The following is a 21800-nucleotide window of genomic DNA, read 5'->3' as shown; positions in this document are numbered from 1 at the left end:
CAGACCTCTAGCTGTCATGTAATAATGCCCGAAACCACAGCTCCCTTTCCACATCCAGGCCCCACACAACTTTCCATGGTTTACCCCAGACGCTTCACATGCCCTGATTCATTCCATTGACAGCACATCGACCCCGGTATACCACATCGATCCAATTCACTCTATTCCTTGCCCGCCTTTCACCCTCCTGCATGTTCAGGCCCCGATCACTCAAAATCTTTTTCACTCCATCTTTCCACCTCCAATTTGGTCTCCCACTTCTCCTCGTTCCCTCCACCTCCGACACATATATCCTCTTGGTCAATCTTTCCTCACTCATTCTCTCCATGTGCCCAAACCATTTCAAAACACCCTCTTCTGCTCTCTCAACCACGCTCTTTTTATTTCCACACATCTCTCTTACCCTTACATTACTTACTCGATCAAACCACCTCACACCACATATTGTCCTCAAACATCTCATTTCCAGCACATCCACCCTCCTGCGCACAACTCTATATATTCTTTTCTTTCATACTATTTGCCATCTCCCGCATTAGCGAGGTAGTGTTAAGAACAGAGGACTGGGCCTTTGAGGGAATATCCTCATCTGGCCCCCTTCTCTGTTCCTTCTTTGGAAAAAAAAAAAAAAAAAAGACGGGAGGATTTCTAGCCCCCCCCCCCCGCGCTCCCTTCCCTTTTAGTTGCCTTCTACGACACACAGGGAATAAGCTAAACTACTTTCTACACCAGCATATCACTGAGCAACAAACTGATACACCATTATTACTAGACCTTATCTTCACAAAGATCCGCGAGCCTTAGAGGGTATATCCTCACTTGGCCCACCTCTCCTTTCCTTCTTTTGGAAAATTATAAACAGGAGGGGAGGATTTCCAGCCCCTCCCCCCCCCCCCCCATTCCCTCCCCTTTTAGTCGCCTTCAGGTGGGCCAAGTGAGGATATACCCTCTAAGGCTCACTGATCTTTGTGAAGATAAGGTCTAGTAATGATGGTGTATCAGTTTGTTGTTCAGTGATATGCTGGTGTAGAAAGTAGTTTAGTATACACTCCAAGAATTTGTGCCTCCATGAGTCTCTGTTTCCTTGATAATTATATTCCATAATACCCCAATTGATCTAATTATAGAAATCGAAATTGACATGTATTATCACTTTGCCACAAACGAGAAGTACTGTCTTGCATTCTCGTTGAATCCACTAAAATCTGTGCCACCTCATATTGCACATGCCCTCTTTTACCATCTCTTCCACATGCAGTTACCTGAACTAACTCTTTCACTGGCCTTACAACCATCTCTGCCACCACCATCTTGAGCACCATTGCCAGCATCCCTACCACTGCCTCTGCCATTCCCTTTGCAACTGTCATTACCACTACAAACACTTGTGCTACCACCTTCGCAACCACCTCTACCATTACCTTTCCCACCATTTCTGTTGCTGCCTCTGCCACTCCCCTTGCAGTCACCACTTATACCACCACCTCTGCTATCCCTTCTGTTACCACCATTACCACCCTTGCATCCACCTTTTCCACTATTTCTTTCATCATCTTTGCCACCTCATTTGCATCCACCACTGCCACCACCTCTACAGCCACCTGTGCCACCACCTCTGCCAGCCTTTGTGCCTACTACCAACCCTGCCAACTACTTTGTAGCAACCACCATATCATCCATCGGTCATAGGAATATAGCTTCAATGCCGATCATTTTTGCCACCAGTGCCACCATCATCTTTGCCACAACCACTTCCTCTGCTACTATGAATTCCTTCCTCAGCAACCTCCTCTTTCACCATCTCTGACATCACTAATGCCATTCCATTTGCATCCACCACAGCTGCCTCCTCTATAGCCACCTGTGCCACTGCCTCTATTGATCTCTTTGTCACCTGAGCCAACACACCCTTCACCCTCCTCCTCCTTTACAACTACCACTACTTCTTCCACGAGATGTGCATCCACCTGTGCACCATTAATGCTCTCCCCTTCGCCACTCGCCACTTCAACCACTCTTCTCATCATTGCCACCATCCCTACCGCCACAGCTGCCACTCCTGTTGCAACCACCACTCCCATCACCAATTCTGCTGTCACCTGTTCTGCCACTTCTCCTATCATCTATTCCCATATCTCAGTCACTTCCTCAGCCTCCCCCTTTGCAGCAGACCATCTCTGTCACCTCCACCATTCCCACATCTTCTGCAACTATTTGTGCCACTAACTCTGCCACCACCCCTTCAGCCATCTGTCACCATCTGTATCATTTCATTTACAACCTCTACCACCCTGTTGCCACTTCCATTGCCACTACTTCTTGCATCACATCTGCAGCCACCTGTACCGCCCCCACTGCTGTCCCCTTTGTCACCACTACTAACACTAGCTATGCATCACTTCTACCACCATCTTTGCCACCCCCGTTGGAACCGCCTTTGCCATCTCCATCCTTTCTTCCACTACCACTGCCAACATCTTCCATCATCGATGTGACACTTCTTTCACCATTTGTCACTTCTGCAACCAACCCCTTTTCCAACATCTCTCTGTACCACCACCCCTCTCACTTCCTTTGCAACTAACGCCTTTACTACCACCTAAGCTCCCACCTCTGCCGTTACAAGTTTTCCCACCTCTTCCACCATTGTACCATCAATCATCTACCTTCCTCTGCCAGTACCTTTGCCAACACCACCACCGCCATCTGCCACCACATCTACAGCACCTGTGCCTCACCTGTCAATCTTTCTGACACCATCTGTGTCACCATTTATCACCCCCGTCACCATTATTACCACCACCAGTACCACAATACATACAACGTTCGCTGCTACCCCTTTTGCCACAAATACTACCCCCACCCATGCCATCCATCCACATGGCACCACCTCCACAATCACTACTGACAGGTCCTTTGCTACTAATAGTTCCATCACCTCTTCCACCATTTCTATCACTCCAATAGCGAAAAACAAATATGGAAACAAGGCTACGCATTGAGGTTAGATGTGGTGACGTAGTTGGGGGAAGAGGTGGTGTTAGGCGTGATGGTGGTGGTGGTAGTAGAGGTAGTGGCAGAGAGGATGGCTGAGATAGTGGCACAGATGGCTGCAAAAGTAATGGTAGTGATGGCAGTAAAGGTGATGGTAGACGCTGTGGGAGAATTGATTGAAGTAGTTGTGGTAATAGTGATGGGAGAGATAGTAATACCAATGGATGAAGGTTTCTTCGTATTATTTTTTATGTTTGCCTTTACTAAGAGGAGAAAGAACTGTTGTATTATCTCTGCGTCCAATTTCGTCGCCTCCACGCTTTGGCTAATTCTTACATCCGAGTTCTGTTCTTAAGTGTTTTGTTAATATACGTTTATGGAACCTTCACATGCGGGTGCATACTGAGGGACGCTTTAAGCACCGCCACCAAAAGTAGGTCGCCCTGACCTACGCTGCACGCCTCATTCGTCGATACGAATTTCATCAAGTTGTAGCGACGAGAAATAAAGGAATTCTGAAGAGTAAAGCGTTCTTGAAACGATCGTATTAATGACTAGTTTGTTAAATCAGGAATAAACAAGAATGCCATCTTGTTGTTAAGGTTATCTATTCTACTAAGGAACTGTAGAGAAATCCAACACTGGTACAATGCAGTCGTTGTAGCTATTTTAGTTCAGCTGGAGAAATATAAATCTCTGGCCTGCTGGTGAGTCTGCTGGCTCTGTGTTGAGCCACAAGGCAGTAGTCTTAATACAAAGAAAGCAAATATCCTGCCACAGAGTGTTTTAGCTTGTGGACACAACCCTGCTACATGACATGGGTGAGGGAATGGTTAATACATCATGTAGAAAAAATCATACTGCTCAAAGATTTATATCCTAATGAATTTAGTCAGTGTTATGATTTAGGCACATCACCAAACAGATTTACTCGTTTAATTTTAGGCCTTACATTATTCATGTCCTGCAAGTATCACCCTGAGGAGTTGTAAGCTTACCTGGTGTTGGTGTAAATGATATGTATCTCCATAAGTGCCTCTGTTGTTCCTGAAAGTGTGAATCAGGACTCTTGCTCTTGCAGGAAGCGGCATCCAGCCAACAACCGCAGAGGTTTTTGCCCGTGGCTCCTACCAGCTTTGGGATGCATCCTCATGAAGACCCACAAGGAGCCTATCCAAATTATGATCACCTCCTGCATAAGGTAAAAGAGGAGGTACCGTCGACAACAGCAGCTGCTGATGAACTACAGACAATGTCTGTGGCATCTAGTGGTGAGAAACAGGATGTGAAGAACCCAGTGTCGTCTTACCTATGCAAGCAGTGCCCTGCTTGTTCCTTCGTTTTCCAGAATATTGTCAGCCTCAGGAATCACTTTAAGAAAGCTCACTTCGACCTTAAATTTCTTAAATGTCTCCAGTGTAGCGAGGAGATGAGTGGTGATTTCGAGGCTTACCTGGACCATCGCAAGATACATCTGCAGCAGCGAGAGGGTCAGGAAGGGAGCTCCGTCGGGAGGCGCACTGCTAAGACTCGAGAGTGCCGTATGTGTCACAAGCAGGTACGAACAGCGGTGTACACTCGTCATTTGGCTACGCACAAACGGATCCCTTGCCCAGAGTGTAATACACTTATTGTCCCGCATAGCCTTAAACGACATATAAATGATTGTCATACAAGAGAAATATCCTACCCTTGTCCTGACTGCCCAGCAGTATACCATGACGCTTCCAACTTGCTTAGTCACCGCAAAAGGAATCACTTGGGACAGGAGGCAAGACGCCACCTGTGTGAGGTGTGCGGTAAGAAGTTTATAACACCATCTGACCTCCGTACCCACGTCACTGGCGTCCACCATAACGTTAAGAAGTTCGTGTGCGAATTCTGTGGCCTCAGTTTCAAGATTTCGTCGGCACTCATGTATCACCGCCGACTACACACAGGAGAGCGGCCTCACGTATGCCAGTTGTGTGGACGAACTTTCATGAAGCCTAATGGTTTAGCCAAACATGTGCGTCGAGTGCACCGGGTGGAGTACCATGGCAAATACAGGAAGAGGCTACACACACCAGAGCCCTCTTCCCGGAACTCGCTTGGTCAGACCCGTCACGGCGCCGTGCTACCGAAAAGGGAAGGAATCTTGGCCACTGTGCAGGTACCACAGATCCTGGAGGATCAGACAAATTTAACTGAAGATATTTCACCAGCTGGGACAGAGGCGCCGCCGCAAGTGTCGGAGGGTGGTGAAATGAGCATGACCGCAGTGTATTCCTTGGGCGAAAGCACCGTGGTGCAGATGACGGCACCTGTGGTAGTCAGTGTTCCAGGCTCACAGCCTATTCACAGCGTTACATACTTCCGTTCTGGAATCGAAGACCACAGCCTTACGCGCTCTTATGAGGCCACGCAACCGCTGCATACGATCGCCTACTTCCGTCCGAGTTCCGACGAACAATACACGGTGGCGGAGCTTCTGCCTCCCCAGGAGACACGTCTCGACCCCGCCGATTCCGTTCCTTCAACTTACATTACTAGCACACAGTCACGTAACCACACCCAACACCATTGACACCCTCAGCTGACTTGTATCATGCATTATAGTCAGCTATGGTGCGAGGACGTATTCACTCGGTAACTTCTGGTTGATGGAGATACGGTGGGATGTCAGTACATTGGAAATTTAGTGGTTTATGAACACTATCATTAGAAAAGAGAAAAAAAATGAATGCATTACCTACTGTGTTCTAATGACGAACTCCCTGGTTGCTCCTGGAAGAACACGTTATCTATCGGTCATTGTCAAGAAAAGTAGGTTACTTAAGCTTACTGTGGCGGTGTTGACATCCAGCCAAGTGATATTAACCTCAGATGTTGATTACAATACCTGGATGACAGCGAAGAAAAAACGAGTATACGCGAAAACAACCAGAGACAGCAGCAACTGGTGAACTGATTACCATGTTGGTGTACCCATACCTGGGAAATAGGACAATCAGTCGAACAGGTAAGTGTCTGGACACCTGAGAAGCTTCTGTACTTTGCACAGAACCTGTAGGACGCCGGAAGGGTCAGAGAACACAGACATGATCCACAAAATAGTTGACGATAGCACGGGTGTATCCCTCTCCATCGATCTGAATTCTTGGCGTGGTATATAGAGGCTCTGTGACATTTTTTTTTATTTCCTGTTCTCGAAATTGTTCACCGTGTGAAAAAGAAAAAAATGTGGTTTGACCAGCCTTACATAACACTTGTAATAATAACGGATTAGTTAATGGCTGTAATTAATCCCCCCTGTTTATGTTATATATTGTAAAGTTTATTTTCTATTTTTGTACTGTGTTAATGTGATATGACAAAATAAAACTTGTAGATGCCAGGGAAACTGTTTGAATATTCCTTCCCTTGGCACTGTTGTTTCGTTCAGAAATATCACAAGCAGACTATAACTATGAATAACCATTTTTTCACGTGCCAATTTTAGGCTCGGGGTCTTTCCTCTCGAAAAGAAACTCTAAAATCCATTTAATGGGATGGTTATTTTTAAAAGTGCATATGGATCAGCAGTGTTCTTAGATACCTGTAGTAACGCTCTTCCATACCTGTAAGATATCACCATTCGCATCGAGTTATAGAATTATGGATTTTTTTTTCGTTTTGCTGTGAAGTGGTGGGTTTGCACGTCGGCGACGGTTTATATTAAGGGAAAATGGAACCTGTTTATTTTTGTTGGGTTTTCTGCAGGTTTATATGTGTGGAAAGAGATCGTTATCTGGAAGAGCAAAAATGGGTTTGAAGGTATAGTAGTCCCAGCAATGTCATATGGATGCAAGGCGTGGGCTATAGATGAGGCTATGCGGAGGAGGGTGAATTTGTTGGATATGAAATGCAGATTAGTATTAGAAACTGCATATTTTGGAGACAGTCTGGATGAGTTTGTGAAAGGAGTAAGTTGAGAGTAAATGTGAGTAAAAAACAAGGTTATTAGTAGGGTTCAGGGACAGGTTAATTGTGGTGAGTTTGAATGGAGAAAATTTGAAGGAAGTGAATCGTTTTAAATGCCTAGAAGTGGATATGGCAACGAATGGAACCATGGAAGTTTAAGGAAGTCATAGGGTGGGTTAGGGGGCGAAGGCTCTAGGCAGCGAACGGAACCATGGAGGCTTAAGCGAGTCATAGGGGGCGAAGTTTATGAGAGCCCTGAAGAATGTGAGGAAAGAGATCGTTATCTGGAAGGGCACAGATGGGTATGTTTGAAGATATATTAGTCCCAGCAATATTATATGGATGCAAGGAGTGGGCTGTGGATGTCTTTCGGAAGAGGGTGGATGTGTTGATATGAAATGCCTGAGGACAATATGTGGTGTGAGGTGGTTTGATCAAGTAAGTAGTAAATGGGTAAGAGCAAGGTGTGGTAATGAAATGAGTTTAGTTGAGAAAGTTGAAGAGGATGTGCTGATATGGTTTGGACATATGGAGAGAATGATCTGGTTCAAGGCGGATGATGGACTAACACTCACATATCGATACAACTGTTCAAAGATGTTTGCGCCGGGTTTTTCCTGAACACCTGTACGTTTTTGTTAATTTTGCATCAGTAGTAATATGATTACGTTGAGCAAACTTAAAAACCAGTAATGAAGTAGATACAGGGATACGAACAGGTGAAATAACTGATTACTCAGTACAAAATACAACGTATTTAACCATGAAAATATTTCAATTTGCCAACGCCCGTGCATTTTGAACCGTGGTTTGCAGAATACAGAAAAACAGTGGATCTGCTCAGGCCCAAACTCTACACGAACAAACTTTGACAGAAATTTGATCCCATACAACCTCAGTAAAGATATCATTTGCAATGCAAAGGAAAAAATGATCCAACGTTGCAAAGTCCTCAAATGTCCAGTCTTGTGACTGTTTACCATGTCTTTTTGTTTTACTCGGGTTGGTAGAATTTTAATGCCTGTACGTTTAACAACAGCCATGTAAGTTTACTTGACTAACAGCAGAAGAGACATAAAATTGCAATCTTTATGGGGTCTAGCGGTATGGCAGGCCTACCTCTCAAGCTAGTACCTAGCTCAAATAGGCTGTGGATATTTTCTCACACGAGTTTTACTCGACACCAGTCGATAAAAAGGATGATTAATGCCATAGGGATATTCTTACATATCCTGATCTAGCTTAAATGAGTATACAAGAAAATCCCGATTACCCCCCACAAAGCAGTAGCCATCTGGAAAACTACTTTATCTTCAATCTAGGTTTTAAATATGATCACATCTAGTTGTGATGTGTTCAGAAATTTTGCTTTGCGACCACTCGATAACTCAGGCAAGTGATGAATTAGAGTAAGAAGCAAATTTCCACTTGGATATCTTACAAATATAGTAACGGGCGATATTCACATAACCTTTAGAATTTGAGTTCTCCATGTAATGGACATAAACAATCAAACCAATAGCGGTATGACTGCTACAATAACGTAATATTTGTTCTTAGTGTGCATGATTACTTCATTACAAGCTTTTCAACGTGGTTTCAACAGAAGGGAGGCAGGATTACGGACTTCACGTTAGAAGAAATGACTTGAGAAATCGAAGCCTCTTTCGAACTGTCGGCCTGGTTATTTTCGAAGATTACAGGGACGTATATCTTCATACACAGTAGTGGAAAGTTTGATCTACCATAATCTTGATCATACCATAAACAATGATCGTAAGATGTTTCGCGAGCCCTTGCAGAACACCCACCTCTTGGCTTTACTGGTACCACAGGATTCCCAGGTGCTGTGGCGGAGAAACTCGCATTACGCTTCACCTCTTGTTCTCCAGTTGGATGAAAATACTCTGTGGTGTGCATTGGTGATAATAAATTACAAGAGTTTTATTGAAAACAGATTGCCAATTCTTTTTATAACCATCGGTAATCCTAATCTATATATAGGCTTAGCGGAAATCGGTCTCATTTACCTACATGTAGTATCGAGCGGAGGTTCGTGCGATTCGGAAACGTAATGCTTATCGCAAAAGAAAAAGAAAATGTTAGTTACGGAAATGAGTTCATTTTAGTGTGATTATCGCTGGGAACTTTACTGCTGCAAGTACACTGTATCTTACCTGGGATGCATTATGACATGACAGTTTTGTTACATTTTAGACAGTCTTTTATCATATAAGGGATAGTGATTTTTGGTTCTTATGTTACTAAAAACCAATATAGATGGGTATGTTAGTCTCATGAAGGAATGAGGATACTGAATAGAGATGAAGATTTAGATGACAACAAAACTAAGCGGTGAGGGGAGGCTGTTGACCATCCTGGTGTATTTCAGGTGGAAGCGAGGCAGCATGGTGTTGTGTCGGGAGCGCAGCCCCCTGCCCCCACCCGCCGCATCGTCACCGTCCCTGCTGCCTTCAGGAAGTGCCCGCACTGCCCCACCATCTTTATGGACACCACACAGCTGGCACAGCACCTTGCAAAGCTGCACAGGGACCATCAGAATGAACGACACTGTCAGCGTTGCAGCAGACGTTTCCTAACCTACGAAGACAACACTGCCTGTGACCCCTGCTTACAGACACTGCGGCAGAACGCGCTTCCAAGCCGGGTTAGCAGTGAATCCTCCGTGGCCATAGCAGCCACCATTATGTGTGGATACTGTCATCAGACCTTCAGTAGCAGAGTACTGGCTGAGCTGCATTGCCTGTCAACAGGACACAGCATGGATGATATCGCTGTTGTAGAACCCAAGAAGGAAGGGACAGAAGCCCCAGTAAGAGACTGGATTAAGGTGGAGAAAGAATACCACATGGAAAATAAAGATATAGCTGCCGCTACCACAAGTAGTGCTGGTAGAAAGACAAAGATAGGCTGTAAAACACGGCGGGGCCGTAAACGTCGACTGATGCGGAAGAACCAGACGACTTGTGAGACGTGTGGCGTAGAGTGTGGCTCTGTGTCAAGCCTGTACATCCACCTCCGTGCCAACCACCCAGGAATGTTTCCCCATCAGTGTCGGGTGTGTGGACGACGCTTCAGCATAGAGGCCAGCGCAAGAGAGCATGAGCGACGCCACGCGGTGGGGGAGCTGCAATGTCCTGCTTGCCCCCTCAGGTTCTCCCGCATGTCTCACCTGCATCACCACGCTTGTCAGCTTCACCCGGAGTTTACAAAATTCCCATGTCAGTACTGCGGCGCCGTGAAACCCACAGTCGACGCCCTCCACTCCCACATCAAAGTGCACCACGGAGACCGCCTGGGCTTGCCCGCCGCCTTTAGTTGTAAGGTGTGCCAAGAAACGTTTCACACGGGAAAAGCTCTCGCCTGTCACCGCTCCAGTCGCCACCCCGGCACTGCTGTGTGTGGCTTTTGTGGCGCGCAGGTGGGCAGCCGCTACCTCAGTAAACACATCAATGCAGTTCACACCAAGGAAAAGACTCATAAGTGTGACAAATGTGACAAGGAATTCTACTCCCGCACTAGTCTTACTGGTCACCAGAAGCGGCAGCACGGACCTCGGAAGCACCTTTGTGATTTGTGTGGCAAAGGCTACGTGCATAACGTAGAGCTACAGAGACACCTCAAGGCACACCGTAACCAGCGTGATTTTAAATGCGACTTTTGCAACAGAACTTTCTTAAAGGCGGTTGACTTAACGTATCATCGGCGGTCACACACGGGCGAGAGACCCCACCAGTGCAAGTTGTGCCCAGAGGCCTTCATTCGACCTCTTGGCCTCCGCAAACATATGCTGAAACACACAACAGTAAAGAAAGGAAAACGATTGAAATATTCTAAGAAGAAGATTGACGAACTCACGTCATCGGTGATGATCCAGGCAGGAGAGGAAGGGGACCACGCATCCGAGAGAGCGAGCGGTGGCGCCCCGCCGGCAGCAGGGGTCCTCGCCAACACTAATTTACCTAACTCTCCAGACCTAACGCACCCTTTGCAGGTGTTCCCTGACACCGCTGTTGTGGCATCCCCACTAACGCAGCCGCAGCAACGCCTTCAGCCGGAATTACAGCAGCTGACATCCTCAGAATTACCTGTCCAACAGTTAGCAGTCACCGACCTGGACAACAGCCAGCTGGAAGGCCAGCTGGAGCTGTCGCAAGTGGTTGAGGACCTAAGTAGTGGAGAACTATTGGAAATGGGTCCCGGCTTGCTGCTTGAGGCGACAGACGAGCGCGGTGCTGACGATGGTGTGGTTGGGAGCGGGGATGGGGGTGACGGTGGGATCAGGGGTGGTGAGGGTGATGCCAGCCAGGCCTCACAACCCGTGCAGGTCATCTACGTTCAATTTGTGGAGGAAGCGTCCGGCTGGAGACCGGACCCTCAGTTGTGAACCTATCACCCGCCCTGTCATCACGGTCCCTCAAGGCTTGGTGCTACATGCTCTCTGTGATACGTTTACGGCCATATCTTCCCCGCTAATTGCCACAACTGGATACAGCTTCTTCCAGTAAATAAGTTATAGTAATAATAAGAAATTGTGAGTAAAATCCTGGTGTTTTGTTATCCAGGACGAACTCTTATGTGATCTTTTGATAGGTGCAGTACCAACAACTAAGGATCAATGAGCATACCCTCGCTACTTGTTATGAAATGCTATGTGTAGGAAAGATGCAAAGAGAAACGAAGACATGATCTGTATGAGAAAAAAAAAAATGGAGACGAGTAGCGAATTAATTGTCGTTCGATCCAATATGAAGAAAAAATTACTGTCAGAAATTATGCTGTACCTAATGTGCCCTGTTGTCTCATTGATGACCAATGCGAGATAGGAGAGTATGTAAGTAATGTAAGTCAGGGGTGAAGGTGAGAAATGTGAGGCAGGAGTGTAGATGAGTAATGTGAATCATGAGGAGTCCATATGATTGGAGTCAGGACTGTGTGTGACTGATGTTAGTTACAATGTCATTCAGGAATACGTGGTAAATAATTTGAATCTGAGGTGTGGGTGAGTATTTTGGGACAGGAGTCTGGATGAGTACTAGCAGTCATGGGTGATGGTGAATAATGGGAGCCAGGAGTGTGGGGTGAGTAATGTGAAGCATAAGTATGCATGAAAACTGAATACGAGAGCGTTAAAGGAAGGCTTGTATGTACAATAGGGAGGAATGAAGATGGATAATATGTGGTATAAACACAGGTGAGTATTGTGTCTGATATAATGATGAGTAGCATGTATATGAGAAGAGTGGGGCAGATGAGGAGTGTGGGGCAGATGAGGAGTGTGGGGAAGGTGAGGAGTGTAAGGCAGGTAAGAAGTGTGGGGCAGGTGAGAAGTATGGGGCAAGTTAGAAGTGTGGGGCAGGTGAGGAGTGTGGGGCAGGTGAGGAGTGTGGTGCAGGTAAGATGCGTGGGGCAGATGAGAAGTGAGGCAGGTGAGAAATGTGGGGCAGGTGAGAAATGTGGGGCAGGTGAGGAGTGTGGGGCAGGTGAGGAGTGTGGGGCAGGTGTTGAGTGTGAGGCAGGTGAGAAGTGTGGGGCAGGTGAGGAGTGTGGGGGGGTGAGAAGTGTGGGGCAGGTGAGGAGTGTGGGACAAGTGAGAAGTGTGGGGCAGGTGAGAAGTGTGGAGTAGGTGCAGAGTGTGGGGCAGGTGAGGAGTGTGGGGCAAGTCAGAAGTGTGGGGCAGGTGAGAAGTGTGGGGCAAGTGTGGAGTGTGGGGCAGGTGAAGAGTGTGGGGCAGGTGAGAAGTGTGGGACAGGTGAGGAGTGTGGGGCAAGTGAGAAGTGTAGGGCAGGTGAGAAGTGTGGGGCGGATGATGAGTGTGGGGCAGGTGAGAAGTGTGGGGCAGATGAGGAGTGTAGGACATGTGAGAAGTGTGGGGCAGGTGAGAAGTGTGGGGCAGGTAAGGATTGTGGGGCAAGTAAGGATTGTGGAGCAGGCGAGAAGTGTTGGGCAGGTGAGAAGTGTGGAGGAGGGAAGGAGTGTGGGGCAGGTAAGGACTGTGGAGCAGGCGAGGAGTGTGGGACAGGTGAGGAGTGTGGGGCAGGTGAGAAGTGTGGGGCTGGTAAGGACTGTGGGCCAGGTGAGAAGTGTGGGGCAGGTGAGGAGTTTGGGGCAGGTAAGGACTGTGGAGCAAGCGAGAAGTGTGGGGCAGGTGAGAAATGTGGAGCAGGTGAGGATTGTGGGGCAGGTGAGAAGTGTGGAGCAGGTGAGGAGTGTGGGGCAGGTAAGGAGTGTGGGGCAGGTGAGAAGTGTGGGGCAGGTAAGGAGTGTGGGGCAGGTAAGGAGTGTGGAGCAGATGAGAAGTGTGGGGCAGGTAAGGAGTGTGGGGCAGGTAAGTCGTACTGGGTAAAGGGGAGTGTGGTGGCAGTGAATATAGTGAAGCTAGAATGCAGGAGAATAGGATTGAAGTATAATGCAGATGAGCATTGTGGGGAGCAAGTGTCTGGAGTCGTGAGTGGCATGACTGTAAACAAGCACCGTGTGAGGCAGGTGTCCAGGAGAGTAAGATGGGCTGTGGCGGTAGGAGAGTAAGGTAGTGTGTGTGTGTAAGGGTGAGAGGTTAAGGTGTGTCGGAGAATATTGCTAGCCAGGGGTGCTACCGAGTGCTAATCATCACAATACCCTCTCGCTTTTCTTATTTTCTCCTTCGTTACTTACTTCTTTACCGCACAATTTCCCCACGATGTCCGTGAAACCCAGATCTGCTTTCACTATGCCTTATTCTGAATTTTGAGGATAGTTTCTTTCTCGTCTTCTGCATCATTCAAGTCTTGTGTCATGTTACTGTCATTCATGTCGTCATCTTTTAATGAATGCAACCATCCTGACTGATAATATCCGCTTCAGCTTTTCTATATCAGTTGAGTATATTACGTGCATGATCATTCACCATACTTCAGTCATGTCATAATTACTACGTTTCCACTTCAATGGGGTGGGTCAGGAACATGCAGCCCCTGTAGCATCACTTACGCATAATCAACTCATATACCCAGTGTACTAAAGTAGAACATGGACCTTCTTACTTACAAAAGTGTTCATTTCTGTTCACTTGACACACTAAGTCGATTCGTCAATTCCATTCAAACCAACTCCATACACAAAACGCTTTCATTTCATTACTTCTCCAGTCACTCTTCGAACATATTCATCTGAAATATCTATGGCCTTAATCAGTTCTCTACATCTTTCCATCTTCGTAGTTTGCCTCGTACCTTGACCGGCTACTATCTGCCGTACATGTTCATCCTTTCGTAAAACACTCATTCAAGCGCCTTCCTAATGATCTATTCATACCAGAGAACTGTCTCGTATTCTCATTCTTCATTTTATCTATCTTCCTAATTCCAACTATACCACGCAAATTATCCATCTTTGCTGTCCTTATGGCTGTCTAATCCTTTGTGCAAGCTTCTTTCACTCCATACGCTTACTTTTATCTTTTCAAGGCTCTCAGCGCACCCTAGTTTTTTCCCCTTGCATTGCTCTTAACTTTAGTATTTTCATAACTATCTTAACTAAACCAACTTTCCAGATATTTAACCTTAACCACAACTTCCAGATCCTCACCATGCTGCCGGCAGTGCTGTTGTAACACACACATGGATGGTTCCAGTCTAAAGTGGAGAGTCAGGATCAATAATGAAGCATCCACACTCCAAGCTGAAATGTTTGATAATCTCATTGTCCTAAAGTTTGTTAATGTTTCTAAGAAAGACTGTCTGATTGTGACTCTCTTTCCGAACTAACTGCTTTAAACTCCCTTTAGCTTGACTGTAATATGCTTTTGTCAAGCGCGACACAGGTATAACAGAATTACCCATGGTGGAGTGGAGTGCAGTTTCTTTAGATTCCCTCACATATTGGACTTAGTGGATGATGCGACTGATGAATTAGATATGCCTTGAAGGATACGACATGAACAATATATTTTGGACTTGGGGCGAAGTGAAATCAACACAAGCACATCCATCTACCATCATAATATCATGCAATAATATATATATATATATATATATATATATATATATATATATATATATATATATATATATATATATATATATATCCCCCCCCCCCCCCCCAATACATATTTGCCATTTCCCGCGTTAGCGAGGTAGCATTAAGAACAGAGGACTGAGCCTGAGAATGAAAATCTGTACTTGGCTCCCTTCCCTGTTCCTTTTGGAAAAGTAAAAACTGGAGGAGAGGATCCCCCCCCCCATCCCCCGCTTCCTTCCCTTTTAGTCGCCTTTTACGACACGCAGAGAATACGTGGGAAGTACACACACACACACACACGCACACACACACACACACACACACACACACACACACACACATATATATATATATATATATATATATATATATATATATATATATATATATATGGTTCCTCTGCCAATATCAGAAAACATGTTGATGTTGCCCCTTCTGCCGATTACAAATAGACCAAATGTAAACTTTGCCAGCAGAATTACTCTGGTAACTTGCAACATTATGTCCTTAACTGTTGTAGAATTAGCGAATTCCGAGATAATTCTCACGAACATTACAAGATATGTGCAAGCACTTCATCCATAACAATATTCATCATGAGATCCTTGAAAATTATACAAACTATGCCTATTGTATGCAAATCACTTGTACATATTGCATTCACTTATATCTTGCTATATACTCCTATGATTAGGATTAGCCTTTGTGAACAGTTCAATCACTATGTAACTTGTTATTTAATTAATTAATTTCATCGTTTTCCATTCGTTGTAAACATTTCTTTTATTGTGTGACTTAATGATTCAGGCCCAGTCCCTGGACCTTTTGTGAACTCCGTATCCTCTTGGTTGCCAGCGGGATGGGTAGGTAGAAGTGCTCTGTATATTAACCACTTTTTGCAGAAAAAAAAACCAGTACAACCTTATTTTACAGTCAGACGTCTCCTCCTCTTTTTCCAATACCAGCATCATACTTTTATTTCCTTTTTCAGCATCCTCCTCCCTCTTACATCATCTCCTCTGATGTCATCGATATAGCAACATCCGCCTTCTACTGTAGCAACTTCCATTCTGCTTCTTCATGGTTAGGCACTATATTACATCCGCCCCAACTAGCTTTCGTCTCAATGCCCCATCCAAAAGAAAAAAATTGAATAACCACGGTGACAGTACACAACCTTGACTCACTCGCACAAACATATTTCAAAGCCCTCATACTATCACTTGCTCTCTCTCACACACTACTTTCATTATAGAGTCCCATATGATTCGTCTTCCTTGTCCATCATATAAACGGAGAGTAAGAAGTCCCCGATTTGCTATGCTGGTCACTTTATGCGTTTTCTAAATTCATGAAATGTTGCTCACACTTCTTCTTTCTTTAAAACGATCTCCACAGCTTACCCATGTGCAAAAGTTTAGACAATTGACACACCCTCAACACTTCCTAAATTCACCTTGTTCTTCACCAACAAGGGATTCACGAGCCCTTTTAACGCGATCAGTCACTTTCCTATTGTATACCGTACAGAGTAGGCTAAAAAGACTGTACTACATGTAATGTACAGATTCAGTTTCCTTTAAACTTCAGATATCCTCTTTTCAGTCTCGCTTCCACAGCGACTCTTCGAATTGTTAACCTTGATAATCTTTCTATCCTGCCCCCACCATCCACATACACAATATTGCACAGGCTCTGTCCAGCTTCGCATCTTATGACATTCATACTTTCTCAAAATTTACATAACTTCACCTCTCGTATACTTCGCACTTTCAAAAATTTCAGCCTTTAAAGAAGACGCATTTTGTTAGGAAAAAAAAATGCTGAACTTGTGTCAGAAAATATTTTGTATCGTATGATCCGTAAGGGGAATGACGGCACATAAAACCACTTAAGAAAAATAAAGTTCGACGATTGGTAGAAGCTGGTAATGTATTTGATTATTCTCTTTATCTTGCAGGAACCCAGCGCATCTTCCGGGATGTCGCTGACAGAAGGGAACACGTGGATGACTGTGAAGGTGGACAAGGAGGTTGAGGATGACACGTTGCAGGGCTCCAGGCGCCAGCGAGGCTCCGACCACACACTCGATACATCCACAAACTCCACTCATCCAGACAGACTTACCATTGATCTAAAACTAGAAGATCTGGTGTGCACGTGTGGTGTAAAATCCAACTCCAAGATAGAACACGTTGAGCACGTCTTGTCGCACGTAGCGGGAGCCTTCAGATGCCCCCAGTGTGAGTGTTCTTACACCTGCTCATCCCGCCTTGCTCGTCACCAGAGGCTGGTGCACTGTGGTGACGTTCCCAAGGAGAGAATTTTAGATAGTTCTAAATCTATGCCGATGGCAAACGCTGGGGATATAGTGTGCAATTCGTGTGGCGAGCCTGTCGGCGGGGATATCCAGTCCCACGCGAAGATCCACCTGCATGGGGAGAACGAGTGTTTGATATGTGCTGTAAGGCTAGATGCTTCTTTCGCCATGGAGGTCCATGTGGAGCGAATGCATCCACACCTCCTTCAGTCCTTCCTAAAGAGTGAGGAGTCCTTAAAGGAAGAGAAGAGCCCCAAGGGCGAGGACAGCAGCAGTCAACCTGTGAGATGTGACGTGTGTAATAAAGTGGTTGCTACAGCGTCCAGGCTAGCTCGGCACCGCTATCTACAGCATCCGGAGCATTACCCGTGGTCTTGCCCCACCTGCAACCTCGCTTTCCCCACTCCTCATGCCCGTGACCATCATACTTGTCCACACAGACGGAAAGGTGATGCAGTGACCACTCCCGGCCAGAAGAATGAATGTTTTGTCTGTCATGTAACATGCAAGTCCAAAGTAAGTTTACAACGGCATATGGAACGAGCGCATCCCAATGAATCCGCTGGAACCTACACCTGTCCGGTATGCTCCCGGACGCTGGCGTCCCGTAAGGCCCTCACTGACCACCTGCGATGTCATCGGAGACAGGGTTATCCGTGTGAATTTTGTGGCGCTCGTTTGAAAACGTTGGATTCGCTCAATGTGCATATCAACGAGATTCACACGCACATGGTTCGTCTTCAGTGTAAACTTTGTCCTCAGGTGTTTTTCTCCTCTGGTCGATTATCGTATCACATTAAGCGGCATCATACTGATCGACGATCTTACACAAACCTCTGTCATCTTTGCGGCAAAGCCTATCCCTACCCTAGTGAATTGAAGCTTCACCTTCGGTCTCATCGGAACGAACGGCCGTACAAGTGTGACCAATGCCAGAAGACATTCTTGAAGCAGGGGGATCTGACCTACCATAAGCGATCTCACACTGGCCAACGACCCCACAAGTGCCCGCACTGTGACGCTAGATTTCCTCGTCCCAATACTCTCATGAGCCACATCCGTCACCAACATCGCGAGAGCACAGGTGTGGGTTCAACTGACGTCCTGACCACCACCACCACCACCACCACCGCTACCACCACCATATCAGAAGGACCAGTAACTGCAGCGCCCATCCCGGCATATGTGACTAGCGCGCCTGCCACGGCTGTGGCTGTGTCATCCACTCCCTACCTTGCGACCGTGAACGCTTCGGCCGCAACCATCCAGCCACGTCCACCCGCCGTTACGGTCATGAGCGTGGCAGGAGGGGTGCCTCGTGCCCCGGGAGAGGCCACCTTGGTGCCAGTCGTGGAGGGTAGACTTGTGGAAGGTCAACTGGTGGACGCTGTGGTGGATGGCCAGGTGACAGAAATGCAGCCTGTCCAGTACGTGCAGGTGGACGGGTTGTCTGCCGGCCAGACCGTGCAGGCCGTGCAAGCCGTGCCGCATGGAGTCGAGGGTATGGAGTACGACCAGACGGCCAGCGTACCATACCAGATCGTTCAGCTACAAATTCTGCAGTGAAAACAACTTTGTCCCGGCGATGAAATGCGAGTCGTATCCTTCAGGGTGTTGGATATTAATTATTAATCGTCTTTAGGTATGTCTGACGATGCTGCGGGTGAGTGAGGGGTCAGGAGTCTTAGATTATCAGCAGTTGGCGGGAGTGGCGGTGCTACTGCTGTGTGAATCGACACAAACCTCCGGCAACGCAAGCTGGAACCGTTTTGATATGAAATGGTGTATATAAGCCGTAAATACATTTTTTTTTAAAGAGAATCACTTATCCTTTTACCAGTAGTGATTATGAGTGATGAAATCTAGTACTAAACCTCTTGAGCACGATGGCACGACTCTTAGGTAAGACAGTCTTGCCTCTGAGCTGAACTTTAGGGTTCAGGTCAAATGAGCAGTTCATGACACGGCAGAGGTTGTATCGTCGCGCTCAAGGGATTAAGGAAATGGGGATAGTACACTGCGTTTGTGTATCTACTTATGATATGTAGATAACATTTTTACTATGTCCTAAACATTCAGATGTTCTACAATGAAGTGCAACCTTTCATTAGCAACACATAAGCAGCATTTATCCACAACATTCTTGAGTCAGAATTATGCCAAATTGTCCTGGGATGAACACATCTTTGTGTTAAAAGCTTCTTGAAAAAGTATCTGCTTTCTCTTGTCTCTTCATGCTACTTATTCGGAGTGTGTTTATGAAATATGGCTATTTCCTGTTGAAAAACATAACAATCCACGTGAAATTTGGACGAATTCTTTTTAGGTTTATGTTAACGTCAGCAACCGGGTGGGTCCTCTTGAGGTTTCCAGCTTCCCTAGCTTTCATGTTTTCCTTCCTCTCCACATCAGTGTTCTCTCCATATTCTTCCCATTATTCAGTCTCCATACCTACGAACACCATCATCTTCATTTGTCATTGTTAAATACCGGCAAGTGTTTAACATACAAACTGCAGAACAGATTCCTTCGTCTGTAGTCTAATGAAAAACTAGTTTTACTCGTAATGAGGAATGTATCATTGTATATCTACTTCCATATGTACCTCATCCTGGTACCTACTAGTAAACTCCTGCAACACTTTCGTAAAACCCATGAAAATTGGATTTTTAATATGTAATAATTTTGAGCCCCGTCACATTGTGACTGTTTATTGAGATTAAGTTAACAAAGTCGATCTCCATTATTACTATAACCCCGACTTAAAAGATATTTTATACACTGAAACTACCTCCCCACCTCATATATAACAGAATGAATATATTCATCATAACCCACCTTCACCCTGCTGTCGGATACACTATATCTTTCCACCACATAGCTCTATCTCATTCTATAACTACATGGATTCATAGTAGCGGGGAAAATAAACATAAGGTCGCTGGCAATAACTACACGAAAAGATGTGCATTCCACTCGGCTGGTCACCGTTCTTCTGGTTGGTACTTTGTGGTACTTTGGGCAAAGTACCACACCTGTGACAGGCCTAGCCGGCTGACATGTAACTCAAGATTCCCCGCTGATGTCCATTTCGGGGACATTCCCCTACAGTGACTGGCAGATGAACCAACCTACGGATGGTACTTGACTTTTTCTCTTCTCACCAGCTCCCTGTAGCATTCCTGCTTATTTATCATCTCAACCATATCGATAAAGTAGTAACAACCACCACTGTCATTAGGTTAATGTATACTGCACACAGTTACAAATCTTTAGCGAGTTGTAGCTTCTAACCTTCAACACGCTAAATGGTGTAACAATGTAATGCATCGTACCTACGAAACTTCGCAATCTTATCACGTTCTTACAGTGTTACCAACCTCTATGAGTCTGCAGCAGCAACCTTACCTTACTCTACAGGTAGTATCCGACAGGCCGCGACCTCTCCAGCCTGTTGCTTCCCGGCCTCAGTGTCACCGACCTCCTCTATCCAGCCCAGGCGAGTCCCAGCATCCGTCCTGTTGCCTTGACTCAACCTCCCTCACCTGTGCAACATGACTACATATAAGTGAAGGTGTGGGGACAACAATTTCTGCAAGACATTGATGACAGCTTACTGTATTCAATAAAAAGTTGAGGGTGGTAGACTACATGATTGTCATATGTTCCACAGTAAAGTGAAACCTCTCAATAGTAACACATAAGCAGCATTTATGTACAATAATAGTCTTGAGCCAAAATCAGGCCAAAGTATATCTTCAAATCTGCTAAAACCGTAAAAAATTCAGCATTCTTTTACTTGTCTATTCCTGTCATTCATTCATCTAAGTGATATTCAGGTAAGATAATGCTTTCTTGCTTAAGAAGAACATAACAATTCACCTGAAATCTTAGTTTTTCAGGGATATATGAACCTTAGCAACCGGGTGGGTCCTTATGTGCTTCCAGCCTTCCTTTCTTTCATGTTCTCTTCATCTCCCCATCTACTGCCATGTGCACTTCGTCCTGCTACCCACTACTGAAAAAGCCAGTGTGACTGACCTACTCCTACTATACTGTCGTAGAGCCCATGAAAAACGGTGTTCTAATATATAATGATTTTGCGCACCGACACATTGTGACTTTATTGAGATTATCTTAACGAAGTCGATTTCCATTACTATAACCCCGACTTAAAAGATTTTTCTATACTCCATTGAAATTAACTCCCTAGCTCACATATAACAGGATTAATACATACATCATTACCAACCTTTACCCAGCTGTCTTATACACTATCTCTTTCCACCATATAGCTCTATTTCACTCTATCACTGCGCCAGAATCATATAAAACATGGATTTATGGTAGGGCGTAAAATATTCATAAAATCACTTACATGAAATACACGGCCAGATGTGCATTCCACTCAACTGGTCACCGTTCTTCTGGTTGGTATGTAAATCAATACCAACTTTAGGTAAAGAACCACACCTGTGACAAGCCTAACTTGCTAACATTATGTAACTCTGCTCGAGATTCCCCA

At 45.5% G+C, this 21800-nt stretch overlaps 1 protein-coding gene across 3 annotated transcripts in view; it reads left to right on the top strand.

The window, feature by feature from the left end:
• LOC139752051 (uncharacterized) overlaps window positions 1-19269 on the top strand; it is a 233328-nt gene extending 214059 nt beyond the window's left edge. Inside the window, exons 6-7 of one of the 3 annotated variants that reach the window (XM_071667876.1) lie at window positions 9329-11461; window positions 16916-17055. In XM_071667876.1, coding sequence (XP_071523977.1) covers window positions 9329-11344 — 2016 coding nt within the window. In that variant the 3' untranslated portion in view covers window positions 11345-11461; window positions 16916-17055. Of the gene's footprint in view, window positions 1-4075; window positions 6366-9328; window positions 11462-16915 lie in introns of those variants that run through there. The other 2 variants (XM_071667878.1, XM_071667883.1) reach the window with 2 other exon arrangements.
• Window positions 19270-21800: the final 2531 nt, after the last annotated feature.

The sequence above is a fragment of the Panulirus ornatus genome, chromosome 12, assembly GCF_036320965.1.
Source record: "Panulirus ornatus isolate Po-2019 chromosome 12, ASM3632096v1, whole genome shotgun sequence".
Classification (NCBI taxonomy): domain Eukaryota; kingdom Metazoa; phylum Arthropoda; class Malacostraca; order Decapoda; family Palinuridae; genus Panulirus; species Panulirus ornatus.
This window is presented reverse-complemented; position numbering and strand designations above follow the sequence as displayed.